Source organism: Alligator sinensis, unplaced genomic scaffold (genome assembly GCF_000455745.1).
Source record: "Alligator sinensis unplaced genomic scaffold, ASM45574v1 scaffold1075_1, whole genome shotgun sequence".
In the NCBI taxonomy this organism is placed as follows: domain Eukaryota; kingdom Metazoa; phylum Chordata; order Crocodylia; family Alligatoridae; genus Alligator; species Alligator sinensis.
Window position 1 is genome coordinate 1,090,159 of NW_005842277.1, and position 19,461 is coordinate 1,109,619.

Below are 19,461 nucleotides of genomic sequence, written 5' to 3' on the forward strand. Positions count from 1 at the left end.
GGGGGGGGGGGTTGTTTGATTGTTTGCCTTTACTATACAACTATAATGTTCAATACACAGAGTTATTCTCAAGTATTGCACTTGCCTGTTTTGTACAAGCACAAAAATGTGGACTTGTGCATAAAAGTCTCATGTTTGACCTCCTGAATAATTATGTGGAATCGATAAAGAAATCATGACAATCTGTAAAGCTCAGGGCCATACCTTGGAAATTCCTTTTCACCTCATATTTTGTGTAGTTCTGAAGTTTAACTGGAAAACTTTTGCTATTACTTGTTTCTAAGCTAAAACACTCGAGGAACAACAGGAACAGCTTTAGGAAGCCCTCTTCCCTTTTGGAATTCACTCCTCTGAGAAGTCCGTCAGAGCCAAAATGTAATTATCTACACAGCACAGTACTTGGAGTGTTTTCTCTAGGCTTTAAATAATGTTTGTGGTTAGTTCACATTACCCATTGCTTTAGAATCTCTTTTAAAGCCCTTGTGTGCTAGAGTTATAGGCCATATACAATTTAATAATACATTTTTCTTCCCATTCCCATATCTCACTGTGGCAAAATAACTTTACTCGGATTTATAATTTTCTGTGTACTCTTATCCACAGCGATTTCTTCTAAAAGTCACTTGGTAAAGAAACTGTAGGCTATCTGTATGGAAAGTTTCCCCATGGGGATGATGATGAGACTATTGAAATAACTAATAATACCACAAATGTTTACCCAAGCAACAGTGCAGAGAAAAACTACCCCAATCTGGCTACGCAGCTTCAAAGGGTGCCCACCAGAGATTAGTAAAGGCCTTGAGATGACCAAACACAAAGTAGAAAATTAAAAGACTGCCTAGTTCAAGATACTGGACTCAACATTTTGTGCAGTATATTGGACAATCCAATTTAGATTGTGTATTAGAGGCTTAGCTGAAGTATGACTTAATGACACCTTGACATTAAGCCTCAAAGAAATACAGAGTGAGGACACAAGCAGCTACCAGAGGAATGAATTTCTATTTTTGGTAAACTCAGTGACTCTCCTCACAGACATTTGGAGCTATAAAGTAAGAGCCTGATATTACTAGCATGTACGTTTTCCCCTCCAGACTTACGTCTTTATAATTAAGCTTCATAGCTTGCACTAGTACAGTATTTCTCAGATCCTAAGAAAGATTAAATGGTTCTGCAGTTAGTTATAGTGATCCTTAATTCTAGATCTGTAAAATTAAATTCGTATGTTAGAGAGGATTAAATTGTCAATCATTTGGTTATGTTTCCTATTCACTCTGGCATATACTAGAGCACTCTCTGCTGCATTTCTCAAAACTTTTTCCACAGAACTGGAAAGAAATTACAGGAGTGTAGTATGGTTATAATCTCTCTCTTGGTCTTTTGTGGGATGCCAATAGACAAAAATCATTGCCCAGAGAGTGAACAGAATGGGAGAACTGAGAAAAGTGTCTGTACCAAGGAAATGTCCACATTTAGAGTTTGTCTTCATTACAAGCCTTCTGCCAGCAGTCAGCAGCTGCCATAGGGAAATCACCAAAAGGCATCCCACATCCACTCAGCTTCTGGCAGGCTTGTACAGCTCAACTACAGTACCTATGCCAGCAAGGAACACACAACACACTGGGAGACACCAGCTGTTAAAAGGAGCCATGGCAGAAAGAGCAGGAACATCTACTCATGCTTTTTAGTGGCTTTATAGCAGCAGAAGCCTTCTGCTATTCACAGAGCAAGCCCTGCTCTGCCAGAAGAAAGAAGGGTTCTGCCAGCACACGGAAGTTGTGAGCATGGATGTGATCACAGCTTTGCTAACAGAAAGTCATGCAGCCAGAAAGTCCCTATGCCCATAACTGATATGTTGCTTACTAATATTTATTAATAACGCAAGGTAACCCTGCACCCACAATTTTGGTTATGTTTTGAAATTAAGAGAAAACCACACACCGCTCTGTTACATGTATAAGGGGAATACACTGGTATCACAGTTCATGCTGCAAAAGTCAACAAACTTGGGGATGGTGAAGCCTTCAAGTGAGGCCACTCTAAAGTATCTCATGTTTCCAGATGATCCTAATCCACAGGCAAAGACCCTCGCTAGTAAATGAGGGTCAAGTATTTCCCAAAAGTTTGTGTGTTTCATCGAAAATTACGTAGTATACAGCAGCCATGTCTACACAAGACACTGATTGCGCAGTAGCTCATTACTACTGTGCAGTAACATCATGTGGCACAAAGCATGATGCGATGCTACTGTGCAGCAATAACCTACTGTGCAGTCAAAGTCACCAAGAAGCCATGCAGAGATACTGCTGTGCAGTCAGCATCTTCTGTAGACGAGGCCACCATGCCTTATTATTAGTATTCAGCAGCTTCAGTTACTGAAGCTCCTAGCTGGTCAAAAGGAACTTACTTATTCAGTAACTCATCTCTATTAATGGCTCTCCAAAATAGCATCCACTGACCAGTGGAGAGTCATGAAGTCATCAGAAGTAGTGTGTGGGCTGCAGTGCCCCTTGTCCGTTTTCAGTTAGAAGTTTGATGTTAAGGGCACATAGCAGTCCATGAGAAATTCTGAGGGCTGAGAGATACACTGGTCCAAAATGTTTTGGTCTCACTTTTCTATACAAAAATAGAAAAAAAAAAACTTTATCATTCTAGAGCAAATAGTATGGAGATGGTCATGAAGAGAATTCTTGATAATAATTCTTAATAATTAAATTATTTAAAGAGCACAATTATAAGTTGTTCTTTTCAAGTTTAATTTGAGAATTTAAGTAGGAGGTGGGGAGAGTGGTGAGTGTGCATGTGGGGGTATTTTCTTTTTAAACAATGTTTGACAGGATGTATCAAATTCATATGTTGGATCTCCAGCTCCCATAAATAGCATTAATTATTCCTATTATTAAATTATCCATGTATTAAATTATTTAATACCCTGCTCTGAATGACAGATACTGTAGACTGCCCTGATCAAGATTTCCAGACCAAATAAACAATCCTACTTTAACCTAGTTATGAAACACTGCTTGAATACCTGACTCTTAATAAATGGAAGATAGGAAATAGCAGAATTTTTTCTGATTTTTCAAAAAGTCCAAATTACCTTAAACATGGTTAGCTATCCCCCAAAATTTTAGAGCAGAATAACCAGCCTTTGCCACGTCTGAGTTTAATAACCCAACATCTAGGATTGATTTTGTTCAGTTCTTTCCTCCTCTTTTTTTAAATTGTAACTTACATATTTAACTTTTAGCTGTAGCAGTTGACAACATATCTATCGCACTTAAACAACGTAACTCAGAGGCATTATTTTTCATAACGATGTTTATTTGGTCTTTTTCCATGTATGTTGCTTTGTTAGTTCTCATGCAGCAAATGCATTATTTTTTTCCCTGGTTAAAATGGTACATTGCTTATTTTGTAACCTGTCTTTATTCTGTTAAGCCATTTTATTATAATTACTTCCCATTCCTCCTCTGCCCCCTGCTCTTTTGCATCCCACTCTTTGTAACACTAAAGATTCTGTTCATGTTAATCTTACATGGAATCCTATTTTTGTAACTAAATCTAATACCAGCAGAAAACCATAATGATTTTACAAGCCCATTATGGACACACAGGTCCACTCGTGAAGAACTATCATATATATTTATATAGCATGGCACCCCTTTTAAAAAAAAAAAAAGTGAGGTCTCTGACACACAAGAAACAATGATAATAAATGTGTTGATTTTTTCATACAATTTGATATCAATATATACAGTAATTATTTTTTGTGATAATTTTCTAATTTATTGAAAGTAAAATTGAAATTAGACAATTTGACATACGTATAAATGAAACATTGGAATTTTATACATCAAATGCATCAACTACATCAAAGATTATGAAGGCTAAAATATTCTTTGAAGTGTAAGTTCAGAAAAAAATCAGATCTGTGTTATACATTTTATTTGTTACAGCACACCCTTGGAATAGTGCACTGAGAAAAAGAAATGTTAGTTTTAAGTATCTAGAAAATGTGCTAGCATTGCTACATTCTATCACATATTTTGCATGTTAGACTACTAGAAAATGCTCTCTTCAGATAGCTAACACTGGCAAATACATAAATGGAAGCAATAAATGAATAATCAGGGATCCTGGCAACAGATCAGTACACTGACCTGGAAAGGTTAGAGATGTTTCCTCATGACAATGCCTGTGTATTTCTCCTGCGAGAGGTTAATTGCTAGATTAAGTAACCTTAGTTATTTTAGCTGCCAGTACACCAAGATCAAAATACTTTTAAACTTGGATATTGTTGTGACCATAAACTAGGTCAGATTAATTTAAGATATACTTCACAACAAGTAAGATACAGATACAAATGTATCAATATATTATAACCCCAGTAGTTATCAGCAACAGAAAAACAAACATAGTAAAAACATACATTTAAAAATACATACAAACAGGTGTGATGCAAGAGTTAAAATTGTGGGTCCAGAGATTTTGATTCTGTTCTTTATTATGGTCACAGAGTTGAAAGGCCATCTAGGGCCAGATATCTGGAGGGGTTATAGTACCCACAATTGGTAACAGATTTTTCAAAAGAATAAACTTCCATTTAGGCATCTCAATGAGGTTTCAACTTTGTCAAGAGCTCAATAATTAGCAGGTTTCATTATCTGCAATGGTAACTGATGAGTACCGAGTTCAGCTGGTTGGAAAAACTCCGGCAAACCATTTTTCAGTCTGGGTTTCCCTATTGAAAACTTAACAATTCAGAGAGACAAGGTTACTAGGGAACAACGCTGACACCATTGGAAACCACCTTGGTTTCCTGCCGGTTAATCCATCCCATTCTTTGGTAGTCTGCTTCTAAATGTCTAGCTATGGGCTTCAATCCCATGATTTGTTGATTAGGAAAAGCCCCTGAATCCACTCTGAGCTCCATGAACTTCAATGACTAAGATTCTCAGTTAAAGAATGGTTTTAGATTTCTGAAGTGGTTGCATACCTTGACATGACAGAAAATGACAGAAATGAATAGACAACCCCCCCCACCCCCGTCCATATTTTCCTAGGATGTTTTTATTTTTATTTTTTGCTTAGAATTTTTGTTGCCTACACATTTTGTCTTATTGCTTTGAACAAAAATGGACATAACTGAAAAAAAAAAAACAGCAGGAAAACAAAGACATCAACAGTATCTCTTATTCACTTTGAGTCATGCTGCTCTCACATTCACACATTCCAACTGCTTAACAGAAAGTGAATTAAAACTCCACATCATGTATAACTACTGTTACTCAACAAATCACTATGCCCTGTTCAAGCCAAATGCCAGTGTATGAGGTGCCCTGTTTTAACAGATAGAGTGCTATGTTAGTGTTCTATCTATTATAAATGTAACAAAGGATACATTTATAACAACATGGCAATGTGGAAACAACTATCCAAATTACTATTCAATTACCTTAAATATGAGTTGTTAACCCCTACACCCAGAATGTATTGACTTCTACATCACTAAGTTTATCTTAAAATATATATATGAGTAGTCACCCTTAAATCATTTAACATTTTTGCTCTTACCATTATTCATTTCAGCGTGGTCCTACATGGACACAGGATGGCAGATTACCAAAACAGTATGGCAACTGATCAAACACACACACACACACACACACTTTATACCCTGAATTTATTTATATATCAAGTATATGAATAAAGGTATTGACTTAAGTGCATCTAACTCACCAAGATTTAATGAAGCTTAGCTCATTACTATTTCTTAAATGATTGCAGATCAAGTAGAGTGCTATAAAAGTTTTCAGTTATTGTTTTAATAATAAGATCTTTAAATTTCCTACATTTTTTCATTTAAGAAGTAGGATCTGCCTTTAAAAATTTTAACAAACCAGAATGGATATCATTTTACTTTTGGATTATTTGAGGTTCTAGTGACTCCCTTCCATGGACTTTAATTACCTCTTGCAATCCACAGAACATTAATTCAAACTTATGTATTCATCAACATTCTGAGGTGTCTAAAATCAAAACCTGAAAATGTTTCACACAATTATAATTAACCATTATGTATAAAGGTGATCATAACTATATTTTCCCCCCAACTTTTCCCAGGGTACAAAGTTTTACGATAGGATGGAACCTGACAAATGTTTAAAGGCAGGTGTATAGTAAGACAGTTACCTGTTGCCAAGAGTGGTTGTCAGCAGCAAGTGAAGTTGAATTAGCGCTCAATATAAACTGCAAAAGGTAGGCTATTTTAGCAGCAGTTTTATGAAATGTTTCTAAACATATTTTGTTTTGGTCTACACCTAAGTCACATTCAGCTTCTGCTCAGCTGAACCTATTGCTGACACCTGTTGTATTTGTAGCCAAATACTATAATTTTCAGTCTGAGTAACAGGATATTTTTGTTTCTGAATAGAGTATTATAAAACTTTTCACAAATTAGCCAAGATTTCTGAAGTCTGAGAAGAAACAGCTCTTGCAGATCATTAACTTCCTGAAACTCAACCAGTAGTTCATTCTTTACCAAGCATTTATGCACATCTACTACATTTTTAAATACCTAACAAGAAAACAAAGACAACAACAACAATCACTTAAGCATTGTGCTATTAAGACAGCAGGGAAATACAGCAATTCCTAGGGTTCATTTTAAAAGGAATCTGATGAATAATGAAGATGTCTGTATTTGAAAGAGAAAAAGGGTAGACCTATTTTGTTTGGAATGTAACATCTTCAGATTACGAACCATCTAATTATGTGATGCTAGCACGTGGGGGCCATACACTGATTGGAAGAGGAATTTGTAGGGTTTATCTCCAGTTCTCCACCCCAAAATGCAAGACACACTTAAACAGGAAAAGGGTCTCTCTTGCTCTCTCCCCCCAACCTTAACATATTCAGAATAAGCTTGAAAACATGAAAAGATCTAGGAACAACATGTAATAGCCTTGATCTAGGCACAAACATAATTAATAAACATATATCATACATCCACAGATATCATCTAGATTTTTTTAACTGTTTCTTATTGACTGATTGCGTTTCCTGTGGCCTCTACTATTTAGGAAAATGTATATATATAAAAAAAGGGCCTACTTACAGATCAGACTTCCCAAGTTCATGCAATTTAATTAAGTCAACTACTTTTAAAACTAGCATGCATTGATTAGTAACAAAAATAAACAGAAGAACTGATTATATATGATTCTAACATCTATAATGCAGTGTTCTGCTTACATGGGGTAACCAATTCATTTGCACCATGTTATCTGAAAAGTAGGGTGCCAGGTTAGAAGAAATTAAAATAAAATTGAAATAAGAAAAAAATAAAGATTTCTAAAAGCTCCCATGAGCCTGCAGTGGCTTACTGAAGTTACCATTCTTGCCATTTCTCTGGGAAGAACAAGAAAGTTAGTTTTGCTGAAAAGCTGCATGGGACTACCAGGGTCTCCTGATTTGAGGCAAACCCACCAGAAAACTTCCTGGGGGACTTCACATGTCCTTGAGGCAGCCAACTAGAAATCTAGGTTTGGTTCCTTCAGATTCAGAGAACCATGGATGTCTCTAGCAACAAATTCTGGTCTCAACAAGCTGACATTTTCCAAGAAATCTGTTTAAAACAGAAAATGTCTTAATAATTTTAATCTTGACATCAACAACAGCTTCCTTATGGAATTTCGGGTCTTCAACTTAGCAGTTATGGCCCTGAAGCAGTTGGTGTCCAGCAATATCAGACATAAGCACTCCATTCTTAAATTCCTGAGGCACTAGAAGATTCAATAGTCAAACTGACCAGCATCCACAGTGCAGCAAAGGTACTATTAATTCAGGGACTGCAACTGCGTGAGTTTAAGTCTGACCATTAAAAAAAAAAAATTCCCTTTACCCCAGTTTCTTAAAAGATGTGCAGAAAAAACAACAGTCACTGCTACATCCATAAAGCACATTAGCCACCAAAACGGGGACTTGGCAAGGATCAGGGTCTTTTACCAAAGCCATTCTAGATATATGTAGGCAAATGTTAGTTAGCATATATGGCGACACCAGATGAAACACAGTAGCATGTGTTAACCATAGCACAATTAAGATTGCTGGAATCTCAAGATAAATGTAACAAATATTTTGCACGTGCATATGTTTAAAGAATAACGTATGTGTGCACACATGTGTGTGTGTTCTTTACACACACATGTGCACACATACGTTATTCTTCTCACACATTCTTTTTCTTCTCTCTCTCACACACACACACTTTTCTTCTTATAAAAATAAGTTCAATTTGCTAGCATCTACATCCTAGTTCTTTTCATACTATTCCACTCCTTTTTGTGTGAATTGTAAAGGCACATTATAATGTGTTTGGGGAAAAGAAAATTAAAACTAATTAAGTAATCAAGTCATTAACAATTTAGGTGCACACTTAATTTCTCTTTATTATATTAATTTTAGAGCAAAAGTTGAAAATCAGCTTGGCCTTCACTGCTTTCACTTGCCAAGAAAGGATTCTATTTCCCCAGTGCTACAGCAATGGAAGAGAATTTTTTGGATGGGTTAAGGAAGGAATATAGCTTTTGCTCCATTTTAGGCCTTAGGGAAGCTACAGATTAAGTTCTTGTCAGATTATAGGGGAAGGGGGAAAGTCCTGCCCCTGTGTTTTTCACTGATAAAGTTCTTTTTGCTCTAAGACGTGCAGCTCTGCTCTGCAATGGAGAACAAGAACATGGGAGACAGCACAGGATATGTGGAAAGCCTCAGATCTGCAGAGACCTGGATGGCGGCCCAGTGCTTGGTGAAATTGGGGCCAAGTCTGCTACGGAATTAATTCTTATTTTCCTGCTTCTTGGTCTTGGGGAAAAAAGAATGAATGCCTTACAGTCACAGGCAGCAATTGAAAACAGGACACATTTCATTTGAAGTAATTTTGTGGTCTGGTTTTTCAAATTTGGGACCATATTCTAAAGTATTTATTCTTGAAAAATTCTGTAAGAAGTCAATACAGACTCTGCTTTTAAGACATGATTCACTTACTTATTTTACAATGCTTAACGTAAATGATTCTTTGTTTCTAAGGAAACAACGCTGTACTTTTCCTATTAGTATAATGCACTAATATTTCTTTGCTTTTTTCAGTATTTGCTATGCTTGTTGACTGTGTTTCCATCTAAAGCCGTTTGTTCACATTTTCCCAAGTGCTCAATTTAGCTGCCCTTTTTAATGTTGCATGGCACCATGCAGGCAACAATGTAAAATAATCAAAGTATAATTATTTTCTCTTCATGTTATCAATGTAACCATGCTATTGTAACCTGTGTTCCAAGTGACAACTTCTCTGTGGTGCTTATCTGAATAACCCCATTAGTATGTAGGGTTGGATTCCTAAGAACTGTCTTGCTTATCTGCATATCACCACTGGTATACCAAGTTTAAGGAATTGGAAACTCTTCTGTGCTTATTTTGACTACAATAATATGTTTTAACCACCTTGAACAATCTGAATATAAGGGGCCAGGTGAGCTGGGTTTGTGCACACTGACCCCATGCCATAAAATTAAACTCAGCCCTTATTACTGTTATCCGGTGCCTGGCAGAAGGGTTATGTTTTGGAGGCTCCTCCAGGATGACAGTACTGGGCATTATTGGTTATTTGATAGTTTGGTAAAAATTATTACTGGGCTACAGAGGAAATATTTGTAGTGAACCTGGACATGTATATACTGGAAGATGGCTTGAAGACCCTGACTACTTCCAAAAGGGAAGCGTGTCACTCCCTACCCACCCGTGTGTCCAACATGTCATTCTTAAAGAAAACCTCTGAGGCTTTAGAAACAGAGCAGAAGACCATAGTAGATATACTGGGATTTTGGGGCTCTCAACTGGTGGTGCCAACCATGGGGACTCCTGACGTATGGGAAAAGGCCTGAGGTAGACATTAAAAGAGATTTTGCAACCTCATTTTGACTTAGCCCCAGATGGAAAGCTGAAGATGTTTTCTGAAGGGTCACCACCCAAACCTGGTGAAGAGGCTCCTGAGTCCTGGTTTGCTTAGGTCTCTGAAATGTTAGAATAGTGGCTGGTACTGTCAGTGTCAGGGCCAGAAATGGTCGGTGTCAGTGACAGAAAGGGACTGTCTAACGGGAAGTCTCGAAAAAACCAGAAACAGCACTGGATGTGGTCCAGGCTCTAAAACCAATGACCCTAAATTCACTGATAAGGACTGCCCTGATAATCTAGACCTTCTTTTTGATTAGGCAGAGAATGCAGAGGATTTATCCTGTCAATTCCATAGTACCGTGCCAAACAAAGATAAGAGGATTGTGGTTTGCTTATTGAGGCTGGAAAAATTGTTTCCAAGAATGGTATCTGAAGGAGGTTTGTAAACCATGCCGGGCACAGTCAAATTTTGAGACCCAGGGAGGTGCTTCTACCTCTCTATTCAGCATTGGTGAGGCCACAGCTGGAGTACAGTACCACACTTCAGGAAGGATATGAATAAGCTTGAGAGGGTACAAAGAAGGACCACCCATATGATTAGGGGCCTGGAGGATAGGCTCTATGAGGAGAGACTCTGGGAACTGGGCCTGTTCAGTCTAAGAAAAAGAAGAGGTGACCTTGTGGCCACCTACAAATTCATTAGGGGGAAGCAGCAAGAGGTCAGAGAGGCTCTATTCACCAGGGTGCCTCTTGGGGTAACAAGGAACAATGGTCACAAAATAACAGAGAGTAAATTTATGCTAGGTATCAGGAAAAACTTCTTCACAGTAAGGGTGGCCAAAATTTGGACAGGGCTTCCAAGGGAAGTGGTGCTCTCCCTTACTTTGGGAATCTTTAAGAGAAAGCGGGATAGGCATCTGGCTGAGGTCATCTGACCCCAGCACTCTTTCTTACCCAGGCAGGGGGTCAGGCTCAATGATCTGTTGAGGTCCCTTCCAACCCTAGCATCTATGACTCTATGAATCTAAGACTGAGAGGCGACTTGATAGCTGCCTACAAGTACTTCAGGGAGCAACTCTTCAGGAAGGCACCCCTTGAGAGAACAAGGGCCAATGGGCACAAGCTTGAGGGAAAGTTTAGGCTGGGCATAAGGGAAAACTTCTTTTCCATAAGGGTAACTAGAATCTGGAACACAATCTCAGCAGATATGGTACAGTCACCATCCTTGGAGGTGTTCGAGAGGTGACTGGATAAGCACCTTGTTGAGCTCATTTGAGCCCAATAAACTCCTGCCGATAGCAGGGGACCAGACTTCATGATCTTGTAGGTCCCTTCTAATCCTTTGATTCTATGATTCAAAGCCCCACTCACTGGTCCAGCTGGGCAGTGACAGCAGCCTCAGTCTGCCCAACACCCTTTCTCCCTCCCTATGGGGGCTTCAATTCTGCCACCTGCCAGACTTACTTGTGGGAGCTGATCTTCAGGCTGCCTGGCAGCCATGTGCATGTATATGCATGAACATGCATATGGCACCTCCTGCTGATTACTAGGGCTGTGTGACGCTTCGGTCCCTGATTTGATTCAGTGGAGATTTGGCCCAATTCGGTGGCCAAATCTCCAAATCCAAATTCGAGACCCTTTAATCTCTCCAAATTGAATTGGAACTCTCTGAATTGATTTGGAGAGATTCAATGATTCAGATATAGACACAACTTCAAATGATTTTTCTATATACCTTGAGGTACCAGGTGGCTCGTGAATGTTGAGATGCGGATGGAGCGTCCCACAGGAGCTATTGGGCTCCCCAGTGCACGCGGCAGCAGACCAGGAAGTGGATCAGAAGCACTTTTGGTCCACTTCTGGGTCTGCTGGGGAGTGCATTGGGGGGCCTTCCCATTCCCCCCCAGCTCAGCAACTGGTGCTTCCTGGTTCTGGGGAGGGGGGCACCTGGGGTCCTTCTGCAGCCAATTGCCAAACCAGGGGGTGTGGGTGGCCCCCGTGTGCTCAGTGATGGACCCAGAAGTAGACCAGAAGTACTTCCGATCCACTTCTGGGTTCACCACTGAGCACACAGGGGAGGCCCCCCACACTCCTGTGGGATGCTCCATCTGCCCCAGCATCATAGCATTCACAAGCCACACCTGGTACCTCAAGGTATGTAGAAAGAAAGAAAGAAAGAAAGAAAAAAAAAAAAGCTGTATCTATGTCCAAATTGCTGATTCTCCAAATCAACACAGAATCTTCAGATTCCGATTCAGCAGAATCAAATTGGGAACAGTGATCTGAATCAATTAATCGAATCACTATTCCTGATTCGGGCCAAATCCGAATTGAATATGGCCCATTTCGCACACCCCTACTGATTACCCACCTCCTGCTGCCCCCCAGTCCCTTGCAGGCTGGAACTCTGCCAGCTTACAAGGGGAAACCCACCATTTTCTGTGTTTTTCTTCTTTAAAGGAGAAAATTCAAGTTTAATCTTTTTTTTTTCCCCCATGGTGAATGGAAAACCCAGATCCCTAGTCAGAAGGCAGGCAAAGCCCTATAATTTCCACTATTTCAGCAATGCCGCCCCCCCAAAGCAAGGAAACAAAAAACGTCTATGCATCTCTTGATTTTATTACCTAATATATAAACACGAGGCTGCTGAATCCTGAATTGGAAGAAGGATGGAACAGACTTTAAAGAATAATTATCTCAGACTTTTATTTAAACAGACAGAACTACGCACGTGCATGGGCTGTATGCACAAAAAATATCTTTATAGGAAAACCCAGCAGAATTAAGAATGCCAGGCAGAGTTGAGAGCCTTATCACATTACCTTACAAAACAAATGACTGAACAGAAAGATAAAATTGGGTGAGTGTAAATGACTGGAATCCACTGTAATTAGTGGCAAGTTATGGATCTTGACATACCAGGAGTTGCCAAGAAAAATCCAGAGGGAGAGAATTACAGCTAGCATATGCCAGAGGATCAATGCAAGGATCAGGTGTTACTACTGGCAATAGAGAAAAAGAGGCAGAAATGAGATGGGAAAAGCTAAAGCAACAGAAGAGAATGGAAATGCTGGATATAGTTAGTCATCCAGCATATTTTGTATTAATATCTTTTATCACTCACATCGGATTACGAGACCTAAATAATGTACATTGTTTAATTTAACTGGTTCTTGGCATAAGAAACCGACTAGAAAAAATTCATAATAGCCAATTAGAAACTCTTCCAAGTTTTAAGTACAGCTTTTACATCCAACAACCAGCTGTTTGGGACTAGTTAGTTCATAAGCCTTTTCTGTCCTTTCATGATAGAAGGTACGAAGTAATAGCATAGAACATGGGATGCAATCCAAGAAGAAATTCTACTTGGATTATTTGAATATAAACCCTAAAATATTATTCTGTACAACTTAATCAACTTACTAGGCTTCCAGCTTTAACCCATTTTCATGAACAAAAAGTAGAGTTTTAAGGGGGAAATGATTGCACAGCTTTTTTCCCCCTATAACTTGTGCTGTATAAAAGGAAAAAAAAAAAAAAAAAGAGACACAAGTGACACTCCACCATACCCTAGGACTATCGCCATACTCCAATATCACAGGCTACATAGCTGCAAGCAACTCAGTTGTAGTCAGCTCACTTGTGAAATATTTGATTGCTGGTCAAAATCTATCCATAAAGATATTGTGTTGACAGGCTCCCAAAAGGTAATATTTTCATGGAAACTGAGGACTGTGAATTACAAAGTTGTAGAAACTAATTTTGTGCGAGCCCAGTTTAGTGGGAAATGACTTTCTGAAAGGTCATTTCCCACTACTTGGCAAGAAGTCCTAGGGAGGTGTTTCAAGCTGGATATGTAAATGGAGATGTACAAAAATAAACAGGGTACCTTTGAAAATGGCACCTCCCTACGCACACAGACAAGCAAGAAAGTTGAAGTTCAAGTAACATGCATAAGAAAGTATAAAATAGGCCTGGTTTAAAAACAAACTTTTTCCAACATAAAGTAAATCCATGTTGAGTTTGATTTTTGATAAACAGCACTGCACCATAAAAAGAGCTTAGCAGATCAAGTTATATTTGCACTTTTGCTGTCTAACTTATTACTCTCAGGGGACAAGGCTTGGAAGTCATTCCAACAAAAGTGCAGTTACCCAGCATATTAGGAGCACACTGCTACTTACTAATATACTAACAACATACACCTAGTTTAGACCTGGCCTAAAACATGGGATAGTATTCTATCAAAGTATTACTGTAGGGTCTGAAAAGCTCACTGTCTTCTTAACATGACTGATGGAGAAGTGAACATAAAACAGCTTATGCATTTTTCCAAGGACACAAAGGAAGTCTGTGGAATAGCAGGGACAGGAGTTTCCCAGCTTTAACTCTAGTGCTGAAACCAGAGGGCCTTACTTTTTCCTGTTTTTTGTTTTGTTTTTGTTACAGGTAGTATCAGTACAAACATCAGATAGGTCTATTATTCATAAGTAGTAAAGACACGGTTAAAGATTTAAACTTAGATATACTAACAATATTTTATACAATGCAATGCCCTACTATCATGCGTTTTATAGGTTTTAAGCAAGTAGCCAAAACAGGTAACAAAACCCCATCCTCTCCTCTAGGAGGCATGTTTTATAGAGCTCTTGTTTTAAATGGGGCATTTTTAATATTCCTCCATCCATAAAGACCAGCATCAAGACTGAACTATGCTCATCCTAACTGTTGGTTTTGAATATTTTTTTTAACTGATGGCAGGACAAGGAAATGTTTGGAGAGAGATGGTATAGTAGTCACTGAGAGAAAAAGTGCATAACAAATTCTGGAGAAATGCAATTAATCTATTATATGAGTCCGGTTTATCCCATTAATGTTGTATTGAAACTTGGCATCTACAAATAATGCAGATACATGTATGTTTCAATGACAGTGCAAATTATGCTATCTGCTCTGATGATAATATATGCATTAAAGCCACACCATATAACAGTATTTCTTCAATATTATACAGCAGTAGATGGTAGAAGAAAGCTTTTTTAATCACACACAACACCTCAGTTCCCAGTTACAAGCTGATTATTGACATTTTGTGGCCAACTACATTCATCCTTTCTAGAAGAACTCTGGACTAACCATTCATTTTTTCCAAGGTAATTCTTCACTGTTGGGGAGCTCTCCTACTGCTAACAACTCTTTCTCCATTTATACCACTGTTTGAACCTGCTGTCTTCTCCAAGCTTCTGACACACAGAAGTTTTACACGACTCACAGTGTGCAACACATTAAATTAGCAGAGAACACGGCTGGTGGAAGGGAAGATGATGTTTTATAAAAGTTAGTTATGTAAAAGTACTAAAGATTCTAAATATTGAAAGAGCTGGGGACTGCAACATTTAGTCTCCCAGTTTTCCAAGGCAGGCAGCTGGAATTCGGGTTTTGAACATGAACAGAATAATCTGACAAAGTTTCATGTACAACCCAAAGAAAAAATAAAAGAGAAAAAGAAAAATAGACCCGTTTTTTCACACTGTGGAGCTACTCATGCCCTTATGGAGAAATGTCATATGGGGACTTTCCCAGAGTCATGCAAAAAGTAGGGAATGGAGTGAATAGCTGAGCAAAAGAACAACTGCTCATTCTTAGGCCTCTTTGCATTCTTTCACAATACAGTGCTTAAGTTTATATCATGGGTTACATCAAAAAAATTGGAGAAGAGGTCTCATAATTGCAAAAGCAGATGCACCATAAGCAAGCTGTATGACGACTGCCTATAGAACACTCATTTATCTTAATTAGCTCATAACAGAACAGTGGCTTAGCTGAAATGGGACAGGTTTTTTCATCATATAAATTATGTGCTGGTCTAAAAAACTGTTAGATAAAAACTTGAACTGAAATAGGGTTCCCCTCCTCTCGATCCCCCACCCACTTAACTCCTTATTGATTTTGGCAAGGGAGGCCATTAAGTGCTCACAGAAGACTCTTGATTTCATAACTCCCTCCCTTGTCTCTTTTTGCTGCTGGTGTTTTTGCTGATATTGACAGAGACCTATTCAAAATGACCAATTTTTAGTGCTTGCATACAATAGCAAAACTAGTCTCAGAAAAGTCTCTTACGCTATAAGAAACTGCATTTCTAGAATGGATGCTAATTGAGAGTCATTGAGTGCATTTTAAGCAATTATCATGTTGAAAAAAATAAGTCTGAACCAGTACTCTAGATGTCAACACATCAATTAAATAAGAATACCAGGGGAGGACAGAACACCTGAATAACCACACCATTAGTTAGTGGAAGTCTTTATTTATTTTATTTGTAATTTAAAAAGTGAAAAGTACAAGGACAAAAGCTTTAAATTTTTTAGACAGAACAGACTAAAAACACAATGATTAAGGATCAAACCCATCCTTTGACTGAGGTCTGGTGACTCCCCCACCTGCCCCTCTTGTGAGCGTCTTCAGGCTCTAGAGGGGCAAGTGGCAGAGCTCCAGGCCGAGGTAAGCATGCTGCGGGGGACCTGGGCGGCGGAGGATGAAATTGACCTGTATTTCCATTCTCTGCAGGGACAGGAATCCACCAGAGAGACCCCGCATGCACAGTGCTCAACTAATCGGTGGCAGCAGGTTCCTGTCAAGGCCAGGGCAGTTCGTATAACTGCTGTGCCTACTCCCCAGACGCTCCTCGGGAACAGGTATGCGGCCCTGGTCCCCCTGGAGGAGGAGGCAGAAGAGCAGGTCCCCAGAGGAATTGAAGCCGCTCGACCTACATCACCGGCTCAGAAGAGGCATACCCCGATAAGGAGACACAAAGTTCTGGTCATTGGGGACTCCATCCTGAGGGGAACCGATGGTCCAATCTGTCGCCCAGAGCCCTGGTCATGGCAGGTCTGCTTCATGCCCAGAACGAGGATTCGCAACATCATAGAGACCATCCCTAAAATCATCAAGCCCTCTGACTACTACCAACTGGTTGTGGTCCATGTGGGTACAAATGATGCATCCAAGGGCAAGCCAGATAACATCATGGAGGACTATAAGGTCTTGGGACACCAACTGAAGGCGACGGAAGCCCAGGTGGTATTTTCCTCCATTCTCTCAGTAAGTGGATGGGGTAGGCGTCATGAGGCCTGCATTGACGTGGTTAACCAGCGGCTTCAGAGCTGGTGCCTTGAGGCAGGCTTTTGGTTTTTTGACAACGACCCATGTTTACGTAAGGAGCATGCTGGGGTGGGATGTGCTTCACCTCTCCCCTAAGGGCAGATGTATCTTTTCCTCTAGGTTGGCTGATCTCATACGGCAGGCTTTAAACTAGCTTCGCTGGGAGAAGAGGCCACTTCAAGTGGAGAGGATGCTTCACCAGCATGCAGGCTGACAAGAGGAAGGGAAGCCCAAGTAAGCATCAACATCCGGGAAGCAAGGGGCCACAACTGTCCTGGGAGTGGGAAGGCGGCACATGCACCCTCAGCAGGCCTCAGGTGCCTCTACACTAATGCTCATAGTATGGGGTGTAAGCAGGAGGAGCTGTGCCTCCTGATTGCGAGTAAGAACCCAGACTTAGTAGGGCTCACAGAAACCTGGTGGGACCCTACCTACAACTGGGAGGTGGGCATTCGGGGGTACACCCTATATAGAAGAGACAGGACAGAGAGGAAAGGTGGGGGGCGGGGGGTGCGCTCTATGTTAAAGAGCACCTCACATCATCAAGGATTAGCTTTGGGTTAGAGAAGGGTTGGGCAGACACACTGTGGGTCAAACTACAAGTGGAGCGTGGTGAAAGGGACCTTACGGTAGGTGTCTACTACAGGCCACCCAGCCAGGGGGAAGGGCTAGACCAGGACTTCTCCAGTCAACTTATGCAGGCAGTTAGGTCAAGGGATGTTATTGTCATGGGTGACCTAAACTACCCAGACATTTGCTGGGAGGAGCAGACAGCCAGGTCTGACTGCTTGCATAGGTTCCTGGCTGTATTACAGGATCTTCACCTTATCCAGGAAGTCCACAGCCCCACTAGGGGTAAAACCTTGCTGGACCTGGTCCTGGCCATGGGGGATGACCTGGTGATGGGACTGCAGGTCCTTGACCACCTGGGCAATAGCGATCATCACCTGCTGGATTTCATTATACAACACAGGGCGTCTAGGGCTCACACCAAGGCTAAAGCCCTTGACTTCAGAAGGGTCAATTTCAATGAGCTTATGAGACTAGTGGGGGAGGCACTAAGGGCCCAGAAGATAGAGGAAATGGGAGTCCACAAGGTATGGTCGTACCTTAAGGGGGCGATCCTCCAGGCCCAAAGGATAACAGTCCCTGAGAGAAGCAAGGGGGGTAAGAGTGCTCAGAAATCCCCTTGGCTCAGCAAGGGCATTTAGCAATGCCTGAGGACTAAAAGGGAGGTGTACAACCAGTGAAAGGGAGGAGCTATCACCAAGGAGGAGTACTCCTCCTCAGCCTGGGAGCATAGGAGGACTATTAGGAAGGCCAAGGCAGAGATGGAACTCAGGCTAGCATCCAGGATTAAGGACAACAAAAAGTCCCTTTTCAAGTACATTGAGAGCAAGAAAAGGGTACCAGGCATTGTAGGGTCCCTGCAAGACACAAACGGTAATCTTGTGGCTACGCCAGACAAGAAATCTGATGTTTTTAACAATTTCTTTGCCTCTGTTTTCCTGAACAGGGACCAGGATATCCCACCTACCAGAGGTAGGGACAATCTTGGCGATAGCTCTATCAAGCCTTCAGTCAGCACAGATGTAGTTAAGGATCTTCTGGAAGGGTTAGACTTTAAATCTGCAGGTCCAGATGCCCTCCACCCAAGCGTGTTGAGGGAGCTGGCAGGGGTCATCATGGAGCCCATGGCTCAGCTGTATGAGCATTCGTGGTCATCTGGCCAGGGGACTGGAAACTGGCTAATGTGGTCCCTATTTTTAAGAAGGAGAGGAAGGAGGACCCAAGTAATTATAGGCCTGTAAGCCTCACCTCAGTGCTTGGGAAGATCTTGGAGAGAATCATCAAGGAGCACAGCTGTGGGGGTCCTGTAGGGGAGATCATGCTCAGGGGCAATCAGCATGGGTTCATCAGAGGCAGGTCCTGCCAGACCAACCTGATTGCCTTTTACGACCAAGTAACTAAATCCTTGGATGATGGTGTTGCTGTGGACATAGTCTTTCTAGACTTTAAGAAGGCCTTTGACACTGTCTCTCACCCCATCCTCATCAATAAATTAAGCAACTGTGACATTATGCCTGCACAGTTGGATGGGTAAAAAATTGGCTGATGGAGCACACCCAGAGAGTAGTGGTGGAGGGGCTGTACTCAACCTGGAGAGATGCGAGCAGTGGGGTACCCCAGGGCTCGGTCCTCAGGCCCGCACTGTTTAACATCTTCATCAGCGACTTGGACGAGGGGGTGGAAAGCATGCTGTCCAAGTTTGCTGATGACACTAAGATGTGGGGCGAGGTGGACACACTTGAAGGGAGAGAGAGGCTGCAACTAGATTTAGACAGACTA

At 40.7% G+C, this 19,461-nt stretch overlaps 1 protein-coding gene across 1 annotated transcript in view; it reads right to left on the bottom strand.

Annotated features, from left to right (window-relative positions):
- Window positions 1-6: 6 nt before the first annotated feature.
- LOC102380336 (protocadherin-11 X-linked-like) overlaps window positions 7-19,461 on the bottom strand; it is a 611,220-nt gene continuing 591,765 nt past the window's right edge. The window contains exon 6 of the mRNA XM_006027939.3: window positions 7-2,616. Coding sequence (XP_006028001.1) covers window positions 2,539-2,616 — 78 coding nt within the window. The 3' untranslated portion in view covers window positions 7-2,538. The remainder of the gene's footprint in view (window positions 2,617-19,461) is intronic.